Source organism: Neomonachus schauinslandi, chromosome 1 (genome assembly GCF_002201575.2).
Source record: "Neomonachus schauinslandi chromosome 1, ASM220157v2, whole genome shotgun sequence".
Classification (NCBI taxonomy): Eukaryota; Metazoa; Chordata; class Mammalia; order Carnivora; family Phocidae; genus Neomonachus; species Neomonachus schauinslandi.
In genome coordinates, this window is record NC_058403.1 from 200,934,446 (window position 1) to 200,957,875 (window position 23,430).

The 23,430-nt window shown below is 49.1% G+C and overlaps 1 protein-coding gene across 1 annotated transcript in view; it reads left to right on the forward strand.

Annotated features, from left to right (window-relative positions):
- Positions 1-23,430, forward strand: part of SUGP2 (SURP and G-patch domain containing 2) — a 33,467-nt gene that overhangs the window by 5,251 nt on the left and 4,786 nt on the right. Inside the window, exons 3-8 of the mRNA XM_021683095.2 lie at positions 85-1,689; positions 5,122-5,242; positions 12,446-12,933; positions 13,980-14,091; positions 18,582-19,102; positions 21,094-21,155. Of these exons, the coding sequence (XP_021538770.2) occupies positions 85-1,689; positions 5,122-5,242; positions 12,446-12,933; positions 13,980-14,091; positions 18,582-19,102; positions 21,094-21,155 (2,909 nt within the window). The remainder of the gene's footprint in view (positions 1-84; positions 1,690-5,121; positions 5,243-12,445; positions 12,934-13,979; positions 14,092-18,581; positions 19,103-21,093; positions 21,156-23,430) is intronic.

Here is a 23,430-nt window from a genome sequence, read left to right on the forward strand (position 1 = left end):
TGCTGGCTGGTGGTGTGTGGACTGTCTTTTTGCAACCTCTGGTCTAAATTACCTTTTTGTTCCTCTTTGGATCATCTATTTCAGATCTTCTAAGGACAGTCCCAAGAGCCAGAGCAGATATGTATGATGACATTCCTAGTGACAGCAGATATACTCTGGCTGGATCTGTAGCCCACCCTCGAGACACTGGAAGAGAAAGCCTGAGAGGTGATGTATTTCCAGGACCTTCCTTCAGATCAAGCAATCCTTCTGTAAGTGAAGACAACTACTTTCGCAAAGAGTGTGGCCGGGATTTGGAATTTTCCCACCCTGATTCCCGAGACCAGGTTTTTGGCCACCGGAAATTGGGACATTTCCGTTCTCAGGACTGGAAATTTGCACTCCGTGGCTCTTGGGAACAAGACTTTGCCCACTCCGTTTCTCAAGAATCCCCTTGGTCACAGGAGTATAATTTTGGTCCTTCTGCACTACTGGGGGACTTTGGTTCCTCCAGGCTGATTGAGAAAGAGTGTTTGGAGAAAGAGAGTCGGGATTATGACGTGGACCGTCCAGGGGAGGCAGACTCTGTGCTCAGGGGCAGTGCCCAAGTCCAGGGCAGAGGCCGAGGTCTAAACATCGTTGACCAGGAAGGGGCCCTTTTAGGGAAGGGAGAGACTCAGGGCCTACTCCCAACTAAAGGGGGAGTCGGGAAACTTGTCACACTAAGAAGTGTGAGTACAAAGAAAGTACCCACTGTAAATCGTATTACTCCCAAAACTCAGGGCACCAACCAAATCCAGAAAACCACCTCAAGTCCTGATGTGACCCTGGGGACAAACCCAGGGACAGAAGATATCCAGTTTCCCACTCAGATCCCTTTGGGGCTCAATTTGAAGGATATTCGGCTCCCCAGAAGAAAGATGAGCTTTGACCTCATAGATAAGTCTGACGTTTTTTCAAGATTTGGGATAGAAATAATCAAATGGGCAGGATTCCATACCATAAAAGATGATGTTAAATTTTCCCAGCTTTTCCAGACTCTCTTTGAACTCGAAACCGAAACCTGTGCTAAAATGCTCGCTTCGTTCAAATGCTCCTTAAAACCAGAGCACAGAGATTTTTGCTTTTTTACTATCAAATTTTTAAAGCACTCTGCTTTGAAAACACCCAGAGTTGATAACGAGTTTTTAAACATGCTTTTAGACAAAGGTGCTGTGAAGACCAAAAATTGCTTTTTTGAAATCATAAAGCCCTTTGACAAGTACATAATGAGGCTTCAAGACCGGCTCCTGAAGAGTGTAACACCCCTGCTCATGGCGTGCAATGCCTATGAGCTGAGTGTCAAGATGAAGACCCTCAGTAACCCCCTGGACTTGGCTATTGCCCTGGAGACCACCAATTCTCTCTGCCGGAAATCTTTAGCCCTTTTGGGACAGACTTTCTCCTTGGCGTCTTCTTTCCGGCAGGAGAAAATCTTAGAAGCCGTGGGCCTCCAAGATATAGCTCCTTCTCCTGCCGCATTTCCAAATTTCGAAGACTCTACTCTGTTTGGGAGAGAATACATCGATCACCTGAAGGCCTGGCTGGTCAGCAGTGGGTGTCCGCTCCAGGTCAAGAAAGCTGAACCTGAGCCAACCCAAGAGGAGGAGAAAATGGTTCCTCCTACCAAACCGGAAATTCAGGCCAAGGCTCCGAGTGGTCTGAGTGATGGTAAGGAAAGCACTGAAAGTTCCTATTTATTGTGATTAGTTTGTTTTTCATGTTTTCTTGTAATGTCTCTTATTTTCTTTGAGATTTTTGCACAGAAGTTTTTTAGCCAACTGGAAACAGAGTTTTAGTAGAAAACTCATATTGGCCAGGGTGCATGTCTGCTATTCATTCTGAAAGCGTATATTAGGAATCTTCTGTCTACCACAGAAGTCCTTAGACATTTCTGGGTCACAGATTCCTTTGGGAATCTGATCAAAAGCTGTGGCCCTTGCCAGGAAAAATGCACACATATTTGTACACAATTCTGCCTGTGCTTTCTGGGGGGTTTGTACCATCCTGCAGCCAAGGTTAAGAAGCCCTTGTTACAGCATCTCCCTCCCCCCACCCTAAGGTATAAGTAGAGGGGAAAGTAAACACTGGGTACTGTCTCTGGAGAGTCCCCAGGCTCCTAAGCGACAGAAGTCTCAAAACCCAGCTCCTCCTGTGCCAGGTTTAGGGGGATGGAAGAGACCCTAGCCCAGGGGAGTTGGGGAGGCCATGTTTGAGCTGTGTTGAGGGACCAGCAGAGATTAGCCACGTCAGCCCAGGTAGTAGAAGCACCTTTCTACCCACTCACTTTTCTAGAACAGCTAAAAGTCGATAGATCAATTAGGTACATCTGGTAACCTGCAGTTAAGGAGTCAGCTTTGGGGAGGTTCCAGAAAGGCCAAGAAAGAGGTAATACTAAGAAAAAAAAAACAACAACAGAGGTATTATAAACATTTGGCTGTTTGGTGTCCTCTCTCCCTCTTAGCACCCAGACATCCTAGAGGTCATGTCCTAGCCCAGACATCCCAGAGGTCATGAGCATATGTGGTGCCCATGTGACTCACGATGAAGCACTTCCCTCCCCTTTACCTCAGGAGGAAGTCCCTTTCCCCAGAAGGCAGGTTTCAGCTTCCATTGCCCCAGCCAAGTGGGAAAGCCTTGTTTGTCCCTGAATCTCTTTACTCCTCTACACCCTTATGCAGCCCTGATTACATCAGGCACTGGGTAGGTCCCACCATGGATGGGCAGCCACAGCTACTCCTGGAGAGGGAGCCTTCAGAAGTGGGCTCAGGGCTGAAGCAGGACCCCTCCTCCCCACACCCCTCATAGTGGAGTGGAAAGTCAGTGTCATGATGATACTGAAGCACTTTGTTTGAAGGAGGAGAAAAACACCCATAACCTAAAGTTGCCCACCACTATTTTCTGGTTTTGTTGCCATGCGGGTGCACCCATAGCACCAGTATTGCTGTGCTGAAAACACTACAGTCTATTCTTTTATAGGATCATCAAAGGCCTTTTTCTGTGTTTCAGCAGCATTTGCTGCATCATGATACTGACCTAATGTAAATTACCTCACCCTTCCCTTCATGTGGGACTGTGCTGCCTTTTACTAGAGGCCTCTGAGGCTGAGCAGAGCTGGGTTCCCTTGTAATTGACGTCTGCAAGCCTGGGCTGTCTGGACAGCAGGTAGAGGGCAGGAGCGCCCATGTCTCATGGGGTATGTCCCGCCAGTGCTCACATTACTGTCAGAAATGTGGAGATGACATCTTCAGTTGAATGTTTTGGTTACCACTATTGTTATTTTTTATTTTTTAGTTCCCCTCTATAGAATATGGTCAGGGGAAGAGGATTGTGGGGCCAAAGCTGGGACGCTTGCTTATGGTTACCTTCTCGAGAGATGGTTGCAGTGATCCACAAATTACGTTGTTTTTCAAAGCTTCCAACTCTGAACCTTTTATTCTTTGGTAGCATTCTGTAAAACCAGCAATTCTGTAGGATGAGAGCCGATAACAAAAAAAAAAAAAGGAAAGGAATTTCAAAGGGGAAATAATTGCAGTAGCATGACAATTGAAGAATGCATTTAGCCGGTGTAAAGAGCTCACACTGAGGTTTAAAATAAGTTTAAAGCTGCAACTGAGACATAAGCAAGGACTGGACAGTGCAGTTACTCCACAGAACAAACTGGAAGACCTCTCCAGTTCAGGAGTGGTTTTTATCGAATGACTAAATAAACAGACCATTCTGTGCAATTAAAACTAGCAAATATCAGAAAACTAAACAGTCTTATTAATTGAGGGCCAGCTGCTCTTCTGTGTTGCCAGTGGCGTTGTAAATTGAAACTCATTAAGGAGGGGCGCACCTGGGTGGCTCAGTCAAACATCAGACTTTTGATCTCAGCTCAGGTCTTGATCTCAGGGTCCTGAGTTCAAGCCCCCTGTTGGGCTCCACACTGGGCCTGGACCCTACTTAAAAACAAAAACAAAAAACACACACTTTGGGCGCCTGGGTGGCTCAGTTGGTTAAGCGACTGCCTTTGGCTCAGGTCATGATCCTGGAGTCCCTGGATCGAGTCCCGCATCGGGCTCCCTGCTCAGCAGGGAGCCTGCTTCTCCCTCTGACCCTCCCCCCCTCATGTGCTCTCTCTCTCTCAAATAAATAAATAAAATCTTTAAAAAAAAAAAACACACTTCATATTGAAGGAAATTTACACTTTAAGAAATGTTTTTCTTTTCATGTATTCAGCAAATATTTTCTATGAACACCTATCCTAGGGCCACTGACTTTTTTGATTAGGGAATTTTTCTTTGCAAATCTATATGTATGTTTTCTGATTATAAAACATGCATATTTATTTTTTATAGATAAAGCACAAAGAAAATGAAGTCTCTGGTAAATCTACCCATAGATAATATCTATTAACATTCTGACATATTTCCTTCTTTTTTTCTCCACATGTCCGTATTTGTGTATCTTTTCTTTGCTCCTTCATATTGGGAATCATAATCTAGATTTTTTTTTTATGTATTTTATACTGAGTTACCTTTTTTTTTTTTTAAGATTTTATTTATTTATTTGACAGAGAGAGACACAGCGAGAGAGGGAACACAAGCAGAGGGAGTGGGAGAGGGAGAAGCAGGCTTCCCGCGGAGCAGAGAGCCCGATGCGGGGCTCGATCCCAGGACCCTGGAATCATGACCTGAGCCGAAGGCAGACGCTTAACGACTGAGCCACCCAGGCGCCCTACTGAGTTACATTTTATATCTTTATATGTTTTTCACTTAATATGAACATTCCAGTTAAGCAATACCTGACAAGCAGAATAGAATTGCTACATATCATTTCCTTCTGTGGAATATATGCATATATTGTTCTGTACAGTCACTAAAAGCTTGTGACTTTTTCTTCTAGTGGTTATGCTGTTCTGTCTTTTGGGATGATATTTTGGGTATTGGTTTTTAGAATACCATGCTGCTCTCCTCTTTTCAATGCTGATTTCTCTTGAATGAGGATTTTGGTCACTGGTGCCTGCTTAGGTTCCATCCTAAGCCTCTGACTCCGTCCTGGTCATCCCAGGCCCCATGTGGTCCAGTGTGTTTCTCAGAAAAGCCCTCTTGTGTGTTCCAGCAGTCCCTCAGCGAGCGGATCACAAGGTGGTGGACACAATCGACCAGCTGGTCACTCGTGTTGTCGGAGGCAGCCTATCTCCCAAAGAGAGAGCTCTTCTCAAGGAGGACCCTGCTTACTGGTAGGTCTTTAAATGTTGGCCCTCCGAATCCCTCCCATAGAACACACGGCAAAATTTGTGTCTTGATGGTGTCCAACACAGAGGGTGAGGTATTAATTTTGAGGAGTGGTGTTAGCCAATGGGAACAGCATGAGAGAGGGTTGGGTTCACTGACATTCAATTCCCAGCCCTGCTGCCACCCTGCCATGTGGCCTTCTCTTGTCCGGTCCAGGAGCCCCTCGTGCCTCTGTGCTGGCTTAAGGATGAGGTGAGAGGTGCATGCAGAGAGCACGTGAAGATAAGGGATGGGTCACAGCAGTTGTTCGTGACTTACTGCTACTGTTTGTTCAACTCTCTTCTCCTTTTGCCTTACTGCCTCTTCACACGAATGGAGCAAGTTTTTAAAATTAAAGTTTTCAGCATAAATGCAGTACTTGTTTATTAGAGGAAGTTGAGAACAAGGGTGAAGCCCCTCGTATGCCCACCGACATCTACTGCCAGTTTTGCCTGTTTGCTTCCAGTCTCTCTGCCCACTGAGGGCTATTTGGGTTTTTGTTTAATATAGCTGTGATTTTACTATGATATAATATATCCTGCTCTTTTGGGGTTTACGTATTTATTTTTTCTGCTCATTTTAGGTAACACCGGAAAATGCTCGTATTCTTTATCTTTCATAAACATTTTCAGACAGCTGCGTTTATTAGTCCATAGAGGAGGTGGCCAGAGTTTAGTTAGCCATCCCTCTCTGGTTAGACTTTCAGAATGATTTTGATTGTATACTGTTTCAAACTGCTTCAGCAAATGGCTTAGTGCAGCCTATTTTCTTGTGTGTTTAGGATTATCTCTAGATTGCTGCAAGTGGAAAATGTTCATACTTTAACTTTTTTTAAAGATTTATTTATTTATTTATTTGTAAAGATTTTATTATTTATTTGAGAGAGAGAGAGCATGTGAGCAGGGGGGGAACAGAGGGAAAGGGAGACAATTTCCAGCAGACTCCGCACTGAGCGCAGAGCCCAATGCAGGGCTTGATCCCAGGACCCCGAGATCATGACCTGAGCCAAAACCAAGAGTCAGATGCTCAACCAGCTGAGCCACCCAGGCGCCCCTGACTTTTTTTTAAATCATAAAAGTGGCATATGTCCTTTGTAAAAATAGAAAAAAGTAATAAGGTAAAGATACTGTCACTCAGAGCTCCACCACTTCTCCCTCTCAGTGTGTCCTAGGTTTCAAACCTAACATCACTGTCCCTTTAGCAGTGGGTACATGCTCTTCCTTTGTACACAGGTACCCTAGCATACTCAACCATTGCCCATTGATGAGTTCTTAGATTCTTTCCAGTTTTTCCCTACCGTAAATACCATTATGATGAACAATGTTTTCTGTTTATTTCTGTCTACATTTCTGGCATTTATTAGGGTAGTATCTGGGAGTGAAATTGCTGGGTTAAGAAGAAAATTAACTTGGGGCGCCTGGGTGGCTCAGTTGGTTAAGCGACTGCCTTCGGCTCAGGTCATGATCCTGGAGTCCCGGGATCGAGTCCCGCATCGGGCTCCCTGCTCGCCAGGGAGTCTGCTTCGTCCTCTGACCCTGTCCCCTCTCATGTGTGCTCTCTCTCTCAAATAAATAAATAAAAAATCTAAAAAAAAAAAAGAAGAAGAAAATTAACTTTACAGGCCTTTGATCTCTGTCGCTTTTTCTCAGCTGCAGCATGATTGACCTTTGAGACTGGATAATCCTCTGGTGGGGACTGTCCTGTGCTTTGCAGGATATTTATTAGCATCCTTTGCCTTCCCCCTTACACTGGATGCCAGTAGAATCCTCCATTCCAGAAGCTGGCCACTGGGGGCAGGAGTTGCCCCTGGTGGAAGCCATCGTTCTTTATCATCAGGTTACTTTCTGTGGGTTATCTGTCCCAGTTGACAAAATGCTTGAAAGGCATAAATTGCCACGTAACAGTACTAGAGTTTTGGTCTTAACCAGCATGATTTACCAGGGGGAAGGGTTGGAGCTTATATGGTTTTATTTTTACAGAATTCTCAGACTCATTTGTATTATTTTCATATTTAGAATGAGGTGGGCATATAACTTAAAAGTTAAAAAAAAAAAAACAGCCCAATAAGCAAATTGTTCCATCATAATTTATTGAAAACTTTATTACCAAACACTTTTTGCTTTCTCTGCACTTGGTACTATTGTCGGCGCTTTTCTGATTTAAGCACTAGCTGACTGAATCCTCATAAATCTTATGAGGCAGGTATGTTGTCATCCTTATTTTACAGATAGGAGACTTGAGGCTCAAAGAGGCCTCTTACCTAAAGAGTGCAAAGCTAGTAAGATAGAGTTGAGATTCTCATCCAGGTTCTGGCTCTCAATCTGTGTGCGTGCTGAAGGAAGGAAGCTAGGTAGCCTCAGATTGACAGGTGAAAGCAGAGACCAAACCCTCTTGGGTAAAGTACTCTCCAGACTTGAAAGTCTTGGGCAATTTCCACGTGATTGGGCTGGAGGGAAAGGGGACCCCGAGAAGAGGGACATGTGCCTCTGCATCATGACCAACCAGGCTCATGATCACTGATGGCCAGTGGTAACAGACAAAACCATAACCAGAGTTGTACATATGGGAGGTGGGGTACAAAATCAGAAATAAGCATTGAATTAGAAATCAAATATTTGAGAAAAATGAACATCATGAAGGAAAGTCACCAAACTCAACAAATAGAGCTGACACCTGAGAAGACTGAGTTACATAAGAAAAAAAGTTAGTGTAAAAATATATGTGTGTAGTTAACAGTCTTCGGTGGATAATAGTATATTGTATCCATGAAACAGGAGCTTTTTGTTTTTGGAAAAGAACCTGTTAAAGATCTTGGAAATTGGGCGCCTGGGTGGCTCAGATGGTTAAGCGTCTGCCTTCGGCTCAGGTCATGATCCCAGGGTCCTGGGATCGAGTCCTGCATCGGGCTCCCTGCTAGGCAGGGAGCCTGCTTCTCCCTCTGCCTCTGCCTCTCTGACTCTCATGAATAAATAAATAAAACATTTATTTAAAAAAAAAAAAGATCTGGGAAATGAAGTCTGATTGTTGAAATAAAAATCCCAGCGGTTGGCTAGAATAGACCCAGATGAAGAAGAGATTAGGGAGCTGGACTCAGACTTGACTCCTGGAAAACTCCTTCAGAAGAAATTACCAGAGACTATCAGAGGAAAAGATATGGTGCCAAGAAAGAATGATAAGAAGCTAGTAAGGTTAGGGCTTTGGTGTGTACATTAGAATTCTTAAAGGAGTCCGTGTATGTAGTTTATAAAAATCAGTTGAATTAAGAAACGCAAAATGTTTCCGCTTTGACCAGTTCCCATGCCAGTTCTACTCCTCGCAGTCAGTCTCTTTTGGTATTTTAAACTTCTAAATTATCTCTTGATGATAAGCCTGTGTTGCTCTTCCTTGATCTATCAGTTTTAGCCATCACTGTTGAAATCCTATGAAGATAAGTGAGGATTTAGCTCTCTCTCCTCTCAGTCACTCATCAGAAAACCACCTTCTTGCTAGACTCCAGTGCTGTGTTAGGTTCTTTTTATTAGTTAGTAAAAGTTCAGACCTTAGGAAACACGTAAGAAGGCTTTGCGTTATCTCAGCCCTTCAAGGAACAGCAGAGATTTGCAACTTCTGCCTCCCTACAAGGAGGAGCAAACACTGGTTTGTTCACAGCCGGGCCTTGTGGACAGAACTGGCCATTGCCGCTCACTGAGGCGGCCTGCACCTTCTGGTGCCCTAAAATAACAGTAGTAGTGCAGACACCCACTGCAGCTTTGCTTCCTTGTCAGGAGCACCCGTTCACAAAGCTTCCTCCATTCTCTATGAGAGAGATTGCAAAGCAGCAGGCCCATAGAATGGTCCCAAGGATGTAAGATGTAGAAGTGAAAGAATATGTCACTTTGTTTTTCCCATCTTCTAAGTTGTCCCTTCAGAGTGGGATGGTCCTGACCCTTGCTGGACTATGCCCTACAGGGACAGCCCACCATGTGCACATGTTTACAGACTGAGGAGAAAGCATGTGGGCTTGAATCCCTCTTGGCTGGCCCCAGCAGGATTGTCCAAGGGCCTCAAAGCAAATACAAGATCTAAATAATTGATGCTGGGGTGGGGGCGCGGACATGGACCCTAAAACCCCAGATAATCTAGACAATGTAAGGTGGTAAGTAGCAGGAAAGAGATGGATACTAAGGTTCTCGTCCTGTTAAAAGTGAGGATATAGGGACGCCTGCGTGGCTCAGTCAGTTAAAGTATCTGCCTTTGGCTCAGGTCATGATCCTAGGGTCCTGGGATCAAATTCCGCTTCAGGCTTCTTGCTCAGCAGGGAGCCTGCTTCTCCCTCTGCCTGCCGCTCCCCCTGCTTGTGCTCTCTCTCCCTCTCCCTCTCTCTCTCTCTGACAAAAAAAAAAGTGTGAGGATATAGCTAGTGACTAGTTCTGAACACAGAAAATAATAGTTTAAGTGTATATTAATCTGATTAGCCAGTAAAGACATAGAAGTGGGATTTATAACTTCCACACTACTATAGAGGGTGAAGCCAAAAAGAAAATGTATTCATCCCAATGAAAAGCAAGAAAGGGAAAAAAAATAAAAAAGGAGGGCAAATAGGAAACGAGTACAATGGTGCCACCTTTACCAGGGACTTGGGTTTAAAAGTACCAACTATTGCTTCCTCTCAGAGATAAATAGAACAGAGTGGGGGAAAAAATGGAAAATGACATACCAAGCAAAGGCTATCAAAAAAAAAAAAAAGTATGTAAAAGTCGTTTCACACAAAACAGAGAAAAGCATAAAAGGGGGCAAAGTAGGCTACTGACCAGGCACAGTCTTCATGGAGCCCAACACAGGTCTCGAACTCACAACCCTGAGATCAAGACCTGAGCAGAAACCGAGTCATACGCTTAGCCAACTGAGCCAGCCAGGCACCCCAATAGTTGGGAATCTTGATGCCTGAACTCTGTAGCTTAGAGCTGTGTAAATAAACAACACTTAGAAATATAAGAGGAATTGATCGATCTATATCATGGCAGGAGGCTTGAATATAATTCTCTGAAACGCGTAGATGTCATCCAAATAAGAGAATATTTAGAACACAGTGAATGGGCATAAACAGGTAAAGATGATGTGCTAATGTTTGTTGAGCAGTTCGTGAATGCCACACAGTATTTAAAGCATTTTTCTTACAATGGAAAGTGTGTAACTCAAGCCTCACAACAACATGATGAAGTAATTTATTACTGTCTCTTCCTCTTACAGATAGAGGAACTGAGGCACAGAAAAGTTCAGTAAATCTCATGGCTAATAAGTGGCCATGCTGGGATTTGAACCCAGCAGGCTGGCTTGGGAATGTTCTGTGCTCTTAATGTTGTGTTCCATTAGAACTTGGGGAGACTGACATCCTCAGACTGCACTTGGCATCAGAACTCTCCAGGGGAAAGGGGCTTGTATCCTGGGGCTCTGGGTCACCTGGGTGCTGACTCCGCTTTCTGCCCTGGGTGAGGGGTACCCTTGCTGGGGCTGTGTTTCACAGGAGAACCAGACCGTCTGTTCCTTTATGTGGGAACCCTTGCTCGTTAGGGTGCAGGACGCTGCTGCTGGCCCGGCAGAGTGCGTGGGGCAGCAGCGGAGCCGGCGTGCAGCCTGTGTCCTCAGACCCAGCCGGACCTTAACCGCAGATGGCAGCATCGAGAGCTGCGCACGGAGTTACCGCCCAGGGGCCCCCCGCGGTACTCCGTGCTGCCGGCACCCTGCTTCACGCAGCCAGCTGGCTCCTGTCACTGGTGATGGGGAACTGCACCTAGGAAAGCAGCCTCTTAACGTCAGGCAGACTGAAGGCCGCCTGAAATGCTGCCCTGCCCACCAAACAGTAGTCATTCTTCTTGAACACAAACTGAAATTGAACATTCACGAACTCCTGTTATGTGTGAGGTCCCAGAGAGACTCTCCGCACATCCCAGGAAAGGAAAACCACATGGGCCACATTACACGATTGCCACGATGCATAAAAGTCAAAACTAGCACAACAGCCAAAATAAAACTTGCTTCTAAGTAACTTTTGAGTGAAGGGGAATGAGAACTGACTTTAGGAACTTCTCAGAAGGAGGTAGCAGGGGGCGCCCTGCACACTGGATGCGGCTGCAGCCATGCATAGAGGAAAGTGCAACGCAGGACACGTTTGTCAGAAATGGAGTGAATGTAAGCATTCACCACATGAGGCCAGAAGGAAATGGCAAGAAAAGTCCAGACCCTAGAAGGGGAGGATTAATAGAGCTGAAAGAAGGTGCTAACGAAGTGGAAAACAGAGTAAAGAGTGTGGAGTTCCCTCCATGCCCCTTACTGTCCATTCCCCAGGGCTAATTAAGTTAGCTTTATATTCTTTCGACGTCGACTCTGTGAGAAAAGCGAATGCATGTGGATCTATGTACACAAAGCAGATTCATGTGGTCCACACCAGTGTTGGTGTTCTTCTGTAGCTTGCTGTCCTCTCTGGCTGTATCGTGGATGTCTTTCTGTGTCGGCACTCGGGACTCAACCTCCTCTTTCCTATACTGTTTTTTTTTGTCTTTTTTTAAGATTTTATTTATTTGTTTGACAGAGCATGCACAAGCAGGGGGAGCGGCAGGGAGGGGGAGAAGCAGGCTCCCTGCTGAGCAGGGAGCCCGATGCGGGGCTCGATCCTAGGGCCCCGGGATCATGACCTGAGCTGAAGGCAGACACTCCACCGACTGAGCCACCCAGGCGCCTCTGTACTGTTCTTGTTATGACTCTGGCACATGATTTCACAGCCATGGCACTCTGGCCTCAGTGGTGCAGTTGAAGCCAGGGTCTCTGAGTACTCTGCCTCACTGGGCTCTTTGAAGGGTGTCACCTCCCAAAAACGGCACCCACAAGCGACAGAGTGGCAGTGTCTCTGTGGCTCCAGAGTGATTATGTTACGAGGCTACTAGGAGTTGTGAGCACCTTCACCGCTGGGGATGGCGAAACCCAAGGAGGAACCGACCAGTGCTGGACCAGAGCTGCCACTGCCCTGCAGTTACTGTGGGCAGGACGGGGACCCAGGGGGTCCATGGATCAGAGCCTCTCGGATGGCAGGGAGGCTGCCACTTGGAAAGGGTGTGAGAAATGGGATCGTAGCAACAATTCGGTACGTGGTGTTGCTTTAACCAATGTCCTTCTGTGCCTGTTCTGTTATGTAGGTTTTTGTCTGATGACAGTAGTCTGGAATACAAATATTACAAACTGAAGCTGGCAGAAATGCAGCGGATGAGCCACACCTTGCCAGGAGCAGATCAAAAGCCAACAGCGGCAGAGTGTGCGGTCCGGGCCATGCTGTATGCTCGGGCGATCCGCAGCCTCAAGAAGAGGCTCCTCCCAGGCCGGCGGCGGGGGCTGCTCCGCACCCAAGGGCTCCGGGGCTGGAAGGTGAGGAGAGCAACCACTGGGACCCAGACCCTCCTCTCCTCGGGCACCAGACTGAAACACCATGGCCGGCAGGCTCCAGGTTCATTGCAGGGAAAGCTGTCCCAGCCAGATGGAAATGAAACTGCCAAGGACTGCCCGCCTGACCCGGCCGGACCCTCTCCTGGGGACCCCAGCCCAGAAGCCTCGGGCCCATCCCCCAAGCCAGCAGGAGTGGGAGTCTCTGAAGCCCCTCAGACCTCCTCTCCCTGCCCATCTGCTGACGGTGGGTACTCACTCCCATCCCCCTCTTCTGGGCCACAGCCCCGACTCTCCAACCTCCAGGGGTCCCTCAGGGTTGGGGGTGGGAGACCTGGGTGGTCTGAGCCATCTGTGCAGCAGGCAGGAGCAACAGGGACCTGGCCAGGACAGGTGCACGTGGAGGCACTCTCCTCTTATTTCCTAGAGGGGCTGGCCCTCGAGTCCTGTAGCCGGCTTCCTCCTGTCCAGGGGTCAAGCTGACTCACCGTGCTTCCCTACCAGGTCCTCCTGCTGGCCACCCGCTTGTGCCCTGGGCCCATGCTTGGGGCTTTGAGCGCCTCCATCCATTTCTCCCTCTGTTCTTGCTCCTCTTTACCTTCCGTAGGGCTGCCCTCGTCTCTCGTTCTGCCTTTTCTTTCCCAAGGTCTCTGTTTCCTTTCTTAGGGTTAGCTGACCTGCAGTTTCTTCTGGCCATTACCTTTTCTCTGCGACAGGCCTGCCCCCGACCAGTACTTCGCACTTACCACTAGGTGGGAATGGAGAGGGGAAACAGTCTCCACCACTGCTACATTCTCTAGCTTTTGCTGTATAAAGAGCCGTTCTGAGCTATGCCTTCCAACGGGGTATCCAGTGCTCCAAGTCTGCTGAACTGGGCTGGGCCCACCCGTGTGTTTGTAGGCAGCAACTGGTTGTGTGGGGCCATCGGCTGAGGTAACAGGGATGTCTGGGCCACATGCCTTTTGCCCCCTAGCAGCCAGCCTGGATTTGTTCACCTGACAGGGTTGGGCCTCCAGGAGGGCAGCGGAGGTGCTCAAGGCCTCTGAAGCCCAGGTTCCACACTGATGCCACCTTCTATCAGTCAGCAGGAGTCCCAGGGCCAGCCCCAGTTTTGGGGGGAGAGAAGAGAATCTCCTGCTGGACAGAGCTACAGAGTCCCATGGCAAAGGGCAAGGATGCAGTGAGGGGACATGAGCAGCTGTCTTTATAATTAGTCTCCATAACCACCCCCCCAAAGTTGAAATTGGAAGCAGCCGCTCAGAACTGACATGTGACAGTCACTTTGTTTTGTAGTTGACATGAAGACCATGGAAACTGCAGAGAAACTGGCCAGATTTGTTGCTCAGGTGGGACCAGAGATTGAACAGTTCAGCATAGAAAACAGCACTGACAACCCTGACTTGTGGTATGTAGCCATCGTGCCCTTTGAATTTGAGTGTGTTTACTCTATGAGTGTCCTGAGAGAGAGCCTGTGGGGTGGCCTGGCAGACACACTTCTGCCCCAGGAGGCACCCGAGGAAAAGTCATGGCTTCGCTTCTGCCAAGCTCAGGGCTGTGAGGGGAAAGCGTCTGCTTAGGGGTGTTGGGCGGTGCTGCCCTCCTCTGGGGCATCAGAAAAAACCTGCCCTGGAGGGAAGTTTAAGCTGTATTTGAAGGTCAAGTGGGCTTTGATCAGGGGAAGGGGGAGAGAGCACCCAGCCAGAGAGGCTAATCGGTTCCCTAGAACCTCTGCAGATGCCGAGTGGTGTGGGGTAGGGGGAGGAGGAGGGCGGTGCACTGTCCCTGGTCACACCAGTGCTCCGGGCAGTGATGGATGGGGTCCTGGTCCAGCTGTGGGCAGCAAGCACTTCCATGTAGTGGGGGCCTGGCATCCTTTTGCCAGGAGGGGGTGCTGTTACCCTTGCCATTGCTCAGATGGGGTGCCTAGTCAGCACCACACAGCCTGCAGGTGACAGAACCAGGAGCCTGCTCTGCCTTGTGGGGCACAGGTTCACCTCCTTCAGGGGGAGGCTGCCTGGGAGCCCCGTGTTCCTGATACTGAGCCATAACCAGGTGGGGTTCCCATGCTGTTTAAATTGTATCCTCCCGGGCGCCTGGGTGGCTCAGTTGGTTAAGCGGCTGCCTTCGGCTCAGGTCATGATCCTGGAGTCCCTGGATCGAGTCCCGCATCAGGCTCCCTGCTTGGCGGGGAATCTGCTTCTCCCTCTGACCCTCCCGACCCTCCCCCCTCTCATGTGCTCTCTCTCTCAGTCTCCCTCTCTCAGATAAATAAGTAAAATCTTAAAAAAAAAAAAAAAAATTGTATCCTCCCGTTGGCTGGGAACTCTGGACCCTTGCCCTGCTCCTACCATGCTGGAGAGCCATGCCTAATTAAGTCTAATTAAGACTACGGTTGAAAACTACACATTTCCTAGAGCATTTCTGGGACCCAGTGGTGTGACCCAGCATGTTCTTCCAGCTTGTTGGGGACCTTGAGTAGGTTCTGCACTGGGCATGCCTCCTGCTTCCTGTGAGACCCAGACCAGCCTTGGGGAGCACTGACGGCTTCATGGGGGCTCAGCCCAGTTCTGCCTTTTACAGGCCTGGTGACCTTGGGGCCAGCTGGGCCTAGCACACCTCAGAGTTGGGCAGACCCGGTGAAGGGGACAGCTCCACTAAGGGCAGCCAGGAACATTTCATCGGTTGTAGGTTTTTTGTTGTTGTTTTTTCCCCCAAAGGAGAATTCTGCATTATCCTGGCACTGCCGTGGTTTGGGTTTATTCGTCACCATTTCTGACAGCCTTTTCTGAGCAATGTTCCTTAGGAGGCCCTGTCCCTTCCCTCCCCACACAGAGTCCCCCATTATTGTACAGCAACGTTAGGTGGAGTGATTCACTCTTTCCCCCAGCCCAGTGCTCATAGAGCAGTTTGAGAATGGCTGCATCCAACAGCACACGTATTTAATAAAGGTCAAGGTGACTTTGTGTTTCTTTTCCTTTAGAAAGAGTATACCTCTAACGCTGTTTGAGTTGATTCTGTTTTTGTGTGTGGTTATGTCATCGATTTGACGTATAGTCAGGTTCATTTTTTCTACAGAGATTCAGTTTTACGGCTATTTTTTTCTATCCTTTCAAATTTAATTTTAAAAATAAGTTCAGCATTTGCATGGTTCTAAAATAAAAATTACAAAAGGTAGGCTCAGAGAAGTCTCTGAGTGGGAATCCCCTCACCCATCAACAGGAAACCATTTCATTCAATTCTAGTGGGTATGTGCATTTCCCCTTTTGTTTTTACATGTAACTTTTTATATGTAATAGACACTTTTGCACCTTGCTTTTTTCCCTTCACCACCTATCCAGAAGTCCCCTGTGCCTGTCCCACCTGTCCCCTCGTTCTCTTGTCCACTGTCATTCTCCACGTGCAGCCACACCAGGGTCACTCCCCAGCTATCGGCATTCACGTTGTTCTTACGGCCCCATCAGTGGCCTTACGCACAATGACTCTGTGGAGAGAATCTTCATGTATCTTCCAGAAGGGGGACTGTGGGGTCCAAGGTCATTGCACATGTAATTTTGTTAAATAATGGAAATACCCCTCCCCGAGAGCCCCTCCCAAAGCAGTGTCCAGAGTACCTGTCCCCATCCCTCACCTTTTGGCATGTCTTAGAGTCAGTAGGATTCATGAGAAATTTCTTATTTCCACCGTGAAATTTTAGTTTCCATTTTTCTTACGAGTGAAATTGAACATCTTTTCATTAACTTGTGTCCTTTATTTTCATGTGAACTGTTCATTTGTCTCTTAAAAAAAGGTTTGCCCTTTAAAAAAGCTTTGTTGTAAATAGTTTGCATTTTTTTGAATTTTGTGTAAATGCAGCTTTTTCTTGCTTTTTGTCTGGCCCCTTTATTCAGCACAGTTCTCGGATTCAGCCATGTTTGTTGCGTGTATCCCCAATTCATTCCTCTTTGCTGCTGAGTGTATCCCACTGTGTGGCTGGACCAGTTGTTTACCCATCACCTGTTGATGGCATTGAGATGTTTCCAGTCTGGGGCGATTATAGGTAAAGCTGCTGTGAGCCGTTGTGGATAAGGTCTTTATTTCTTTCCAGGAAATACCAAGGAGAGGAAAGGCTGGCTCCATGGTGGGCCCACCGTTAACTTTTGAAGAAACTGCCAAGTTGCCTTTCCACGTGGTAGTGCCATTTTGCATTTTTAGCAGCCTGGACGAGAGTTCCAGTTCCTCCCCACACAGCACTTGCTGGTGTCAGCTTTTTCATGTTAGCATCCCAATGCGGGGTGGGGTGGGGGGGGGCAGTGTCGCACTGTGGTCCTCATTTCTCCAAGGACTAGTGGTGCGGAGTGTCTTCGACTGTACTTGGGTGCTTCCCATACTTAAGTGTTCATTTGGATCTTGGGTCCATCTTTTGATTGGGTCATTTATTTATTTACTAATCAATTTTGAGGGTTCGTTATACATTCTTTATAGGAGTCCTTTGTCAGATGTATGATTTGCAGATACCTTCTCCTGGTCTATGACTGGTTTTCTCATTCTAGTTGTCTTTTGGAGGGCTCAAGTTCTTAATCTTTGCCCTTTTTTCTTTTGGGTTTTTTGGACTTTTTCTTTCTTAATTTTTTTTTTTTTTTTTTGAAGATTTTTATTTTTGGGGTGCCTGAGAGGCTCAGTTGGAAGGGCATACAACTCTTGATCTTGGGGTTATGGAGCCCCACATTGGGTGTAGAGATTACTTAGTTTTGTTTTTTTCTTTCTTTTTTTTTTTTTAAAGATTTTTTATTTATTTATTTGACAGAGAGAGAGTGAGCACGAGAGGGGGGAGTGGGAGAGGGAGAAGCAGACTCCCCGCTGAGCAGGGAGCCTGATGTGGAATTCGATCCCGGGACTCCAGGATCATGACCTGAGCCGAAGGCAGTCGCTTAACCGACTGAGCCACCCAGGTGCCCTGTTTTTTTCTTTTTTTTCCTAAGTTTTTATTTTTAAGCAGTCTCTATCCCTGACTTCATCAGATACCATGTTTCTGGCCTTTGTCTTGGTGTTTCTGTCCGTGTGTTCAAGGACTGGTCCCACACTGTTGTGCCTTAGAGGCTTCATACACCTTGTAATGTCTGGTAAGGCCAGAACTCTTCACAGATTTTGTTTAGAGTTCTCCCAAATACCCTTACCTATTTATTTTTCTCTGTGAAGTTTAGAATCATGTTCAAACCCAGAAAAAAAAGATGCACTTATTGAGATAGGCTTATGCATTATTATTTTAATTAGGGAAGAATTGACATCGTTATGAGGTTGTTATTCTAGCCAAGAACAAGGGCTTCTTTCCTTGGGTCCAAGTGTATTTTGTGTCTTCGTGCATGTTTTCAGTTTCTCACACTAGCCACAGCCCTGGGTCAGGGTGGCCGTGGGACTCTGAGGTTCCGAGAGGCAGTATTGCCACCACATTGACTCAGCTTCACTGTAGAATGAGGGGCAGAAGGGACGTGCCTTCCTCAGTCTCCTACCTGGCAGTGTGAGAGGAACCAGGCAGTTACCCTGAGCGCACGGGAGTCCCACAGTGGCTGGTGACAGACTAGAAGGGATGAGGAGAGGGCCGGGTTAGATCTCTGGCTGCAGTGTTGGAGCTTTTTCCAGCACATTCCTTGGTCATTTCTGCATACATTGTTCCTCTACTGCCCTCCCCTGAAAAGCAATGGGGCCTCTTAACATTCTGGCTCCTTTGTTAAATTGCTGCTACTCCTCGGACTTCTCTGTCTCATTGTGAAGCTGCACCATCAGCCATAGTTGGTAGAAAGAGGTCAGGTTATTTGTTGGTTCCACTCCCAGCTTTGTTGGATCTCTTCCAGATAATTTAGTAAATATGAATGTTCAGAGGACTCTCTGATTCACCAGTGTTTTTCATCCTTGCCCCAGGTTTCTCCATGACCAAAATAGTTCAGCCTTCAAATTCTATCGAAAGAAAGTATTTGAGTTATGCCCATCGATTTGTTTTACATCCTCTCCACTGAACCTCCACGCCGGTGAGAGCGCTGATTCTCAGGAAAGCCCCCTTGATCCCATGGAAGGGGAAGGAGAGTTTGAAGATGAGCCCCCGCAGCACGAGGCTGAGCTGGAAAGCCCAGAGGTGATGCCTGAGGAGGATGAGGAGGACGAGGAGGATGAGGAGGAGGATGAGGAGGGGGGCGAAGAGGGCTCCACTCCTAGAGGGGCCTCCAGGTCAGCAGGAGGGGCGGCCAAGTCCGAGGGCTCTGAGGGCAGCCCCCCCACTGATGGCCTCACGAGCGAGGCAGCTGAAGATGGCCCAGCTGGTGCACCTGCCCTGTCACAGGCCTCCTCGGGGGCCTGCTTCCCCCGGAAGAGAGTCAGCAGCAAGTCCTTAAAGGTCGGCATGATTCCAGCTCCCAAGAGGCTGTGCCTCATCCAGGAGCCCAAAGGTGAGTGCCAGACATTCATCATGGCTTCCCGAGCACGGGCTTCCATTTAGCACTGAAGGAGGAACCGTGCTGCTCAGTTGTGGACCAGGAAAAGTTGTGGAGACCAGCTGATGTCACCTGACTGTGTGGAAGAATTTACTGGCCCTTAGCCCAGGCTTAGCCACAAGATGACCAGCCAGTCCCTGTCCCCCTTCCCGCCTCTGATTGCACCTACCAACCTGGACGTTACCTCCCCAAATCCCCCCAGGGCCAACAGAACATGAGGTTCTTCGGTCTTGTGTTTTTAACCTAAACTAGTTCTGGTGGTTTTGCATACCCCTCCCACGTGCTCCGTGAAGCTCACCTCACGGCTGGCGTGAGGCTGGCAGTCCGAGGGTGCGCCGCTGTGTCAGTGTGGCAGCCACGTGTTAGCGTCAGATGCTGCTTGGTGTTTCCGTCACGGTCCGGTGGGGGAGCCCCGGCTGTGGAGGGCACGGGCGTTGGTCATCTCTGCTGTTTCCCACCCGTGACCTTGGGGAGGACCCAGCCTTCTGAGCCCCTAGAAGGCCCAGGGCACTGATGCCTGCTTAGCGATGACGAGGAAGGTGGCACTGGTCTTGGGCAGTGGTTAGTGGGAGCCACGTGCTCTGTACTCCACTGCCCAGGCCGTGGGAGGTCATCCCCTGTTCTTCTGTGGGGAGGGTTAAGGTTCCTGAGGTACCGTTAACAGCAGTAACACGCATCCTTTTTTTTTTTTTTTAAAGATTTTATTTATTTATTTGACAGAGAGAGACACAGCGAGAGAGGGAACATAAGCAGGGGGAGTGGGAGAGGGAGAAGCAGGCCTCCCGTGGAGCAGAGAGCCTGATGCGGGGCTTGATCCCAGGACCCTGGGACCATGACCTGAGCCGAAGGCAGACGCTTAACGACTGAGCCACCCAGGCGCCCAACACGCATCCTTTTTAAGGGGACAGTTGGAGGAGTTCTGGCGATTGTGCACAGGCATAAACTCCTCCAGTGCGGTGGAGCTAGAGCCTTTTTCCAGAAACATCTGTGTCTCTCTGTGGTCCCCGCCCCGTTTTCTGGCCTCGTGGTTCTGCCAAAATTTTCTAGACTGTCAGTAGGCAGAATGGCATCATGTGCGGCCTTTTGACAGGCCGGCCATGGCCCAGGTTGTTCCTCATGGCCCCCCCACGCCCCAGTGTCGCCACAAAGCCAGGCCTGGGCTGTGCTTCCTGCCACCATAGCTTCCTCTGAGGTGGCTGTGGCGAACAGTGCCCCGTGTAGTATCACCTGGGTGCTCTGCATTGTTGACACTGTCACACTCACCCAGGAGTGTCAGTTCAGTTTCCCCTGCCGATGGAACAGTCCTGTGGTTTGTGTCTGGGAACCTTGACGTTACCACGGGTTGCCAGCTATTGTACCCAATTCGGACGTCCGTCACAACTTCCTGCTGATGGCGGCAGCCTCTCCGAATGCCTCATGTCCCGCGAGGGGGAGAAGTGGAGCTTCTTCTATTTGGGAAGCTCTCAGTTCCTTGGGTGGTTGATGAGAAAAAAAGCAGCCCTGCTGATCTCTCCATCAAAAATAAGGCTGTAATGTGATTCAGTGCTCTGTATGAGAAGCATGGTTGCTTTACTGGAAAATTCTCTGCGGACTTTAACTCTTTATCAGTGGAACAGTTGCTGCAGAGACACTAGGAGGGCAGGAGATGGCAGATAGTTTATTGAAACAAAACGGGGTCTTGCAGTCATGGAAAACGATCCACGCATGGAGCCCTTCGTCATACACACGGGAAGTCCTACGTTAAAGTAGGCTCTTCCCCACCGAGCAGCCCTCAGTTGGGCCCGCGTGTTCCCGCCTCTGTGCCCGCGGGCCCGTGATTCCTGGGAGGCAGGCCGGGGGGCCGTGGTGCGGGCGGTGGCTCCCTTCCGGCGGCCGAGCCTGAACTGTGGCACTCGCGTCTTCTGAGTGACGTGTGTGGGTACAGATATGTTTCTTGTGTTTTCCAGTTCATGAACCAGTTCGCATCGCCTACGACAGACCTCGGGGTCGTCCCGTGTCCAAAAAGAAGGTGAGCATGACAGTTCTCATGTGTGGCATAGTCAGTTGGAATTTGCCAGAGTTTTAAAGGGCGCAGTGGCTTGTAACTGCGGTTTACTCGGTATACTCGCACTTCCCACCGGCGCGATGTACAAATCGTAACGAACAGCCTTTCTTCTCAGGGATTTCTTGAAACTGTTTTGCGTTGCCTGAAGCGCAGGAGGGTAGTAATTAGTTTAACAAATGAGTGAGGCCTGATACTCGCAGTGTGTTGGGAGAGGTGAACAAGGTGATGTCCTGGCCCTTGAGAAGTTCAGATTTAGGGGCCTGTAATGATGGTTAAAGAGCACACTAACTGGGGCGCCTGGGTGGCTCAGTTGGTTAAGTGACTGCCTTCAGCTCAGGTCATGATCCTGGAGTCCCTGGATCGAGTCCCGCATCGGGCTTCCTGGTCGGCAGGGAGTCTGCTTCTCCCTCTGACCCTCCCCTCTCTCATGTGCTCTCTCTCATTCTCTCTCTCTCAAATAAATAAATAAAATCTTTAAAAAAAAAAAAAAAAGAGCACACTAACTGGCTAGTAAGCCAAGGCCGTGCGCGGACGGGTGCGCGCACACACATGTGCATTAACTGGTGGACGCTTCCTCTGCGCCAGGCCCCGTCTGCCCACCTGGAGGCAGCAGCCTCCAACAGGGACAGGTTTGTGTGAGACTCCTGTGGCCTGTGTGCCCTGGGTACGGAGAAGCAGGTCGAGGGGAGATGGCGAATGTGGGGTTGGGGGTGCCATTTATTCAGGGAGGCCTGGGAGAGGCCCCAGGGTGGTCCTGTGTCAACAGGTAGCCCTCTGTGGCACTCACACGGGGCTGGGGAGATGAGGCGGTAACGGCGGTGAGGCCCCGGGTCACGTGGGGCCTGTAGACAGATGTCACAGTGAGGCTCCTTCTCGGGGGGAGGCCCTCGGGGACCCGCAGTGGTAATTTGGGGGGAAGTTGTGGCCACTGTGGCTGCGGTGCTCAGAGCAGCCTGTCGGCGGGGGGGCCAGGGAGAGCCAGGGGCCGGGCGGGTGAGGACGCAGTCGGTGGGACTTGCCAATGGACTATGTGTGGAATGGCCAGGCCGAGTCCAGGGCACCTCCACGGTTGTCTGCCCAGGCAGCTGGGAGGACGGAGCTGCCACTGACTGAAATGGAGAGACCATGTGGGGGGCAGGTCATCAGGGAGATGGGGTGCTCTCCAGACAGCTAGGTGGACATGTGGGGACAGGTAAGGCTGGGCGAGGTCACCTCGGACATATGTGGGGACATCCCAGCTCCTTAGAGGTCAGGGAGGTGAGCCGGGAACCAGGTGAGGTCTCTGCTGGCGTGGCGTGGTGAGGAAAGCCCGTGTGGCAGACTGTTCAAGTACACTGTCATCTCAGTGGCTAGAGGAGGGGTCGGCGTAAGCCCAGTTACAGCAGGGAGGGGGGACTTGCCTGGGCCCAAAGCCCGTGGTCCTAACTGACGTGCTCAGTTTGAATTTGTGCTGGCACCCGGCTGCCCGTCTGGTGATCTGGGTGAGGGGGCAGCCGGGCTCAGTCTCAGCCTGGCCACCTAATCTTGGCATGTAACTCCTGAGTCTCCCATTTGTACATCTGTGACGTGGGACAGTCTCGCTTACCCTGTGGTTCAGAGGTGCCTTACGAATGAAACTAAATGCATGTTAACTGGCTGTGCAGCCGTGTCCTGCGAGCTCCAGTCTCTCCATGAGGTGACTGTAGGCCGAGAGCTTCCAGCTTTCTCCAGCTAAGCAGCTTTCCCGGAGGGGTGCGGATCTGCCCTTTGGGGACCTGTGGCCAGCCTTTCCCTTGCATTCCCCACCCTCTTCCCCTCCCACACTTGTTCCCTGCTCAGACCCTCAGACCCTCACCATTACCCCCCAGCACGAGCTGCCTTGATCAGGATGGAGGAGCCCTTTCCCCAGAAGTATATGCGGCCTTCTCAGCCTACCCAGGCTGTCCTCGGTGTTGAGTAAATGTCTTTTAAAAATAGGCTCAGGTGGTAGGGACATTGGGTACTGATGAATATGCATGAGTAAATAGAAATATTTTCTTTCTATTTTTAAGATTTTATTTATTTATTTGACAGAGAGAGAGCATGTGCACATAAGCAAGGGAAGTGGCAGGCAGAGGGAAAGGGAGAAGCAGACTCCCCGTTGAGCAGGGAGCCTGATGTGGGGCTCGATCCTAGGACCCTGGGATCATGACCTGAGCTGAAGGCAGACACTTAACTGAGCCACCCAGGCGCCCCATAAATGGAAATATTTTCTGCCCAC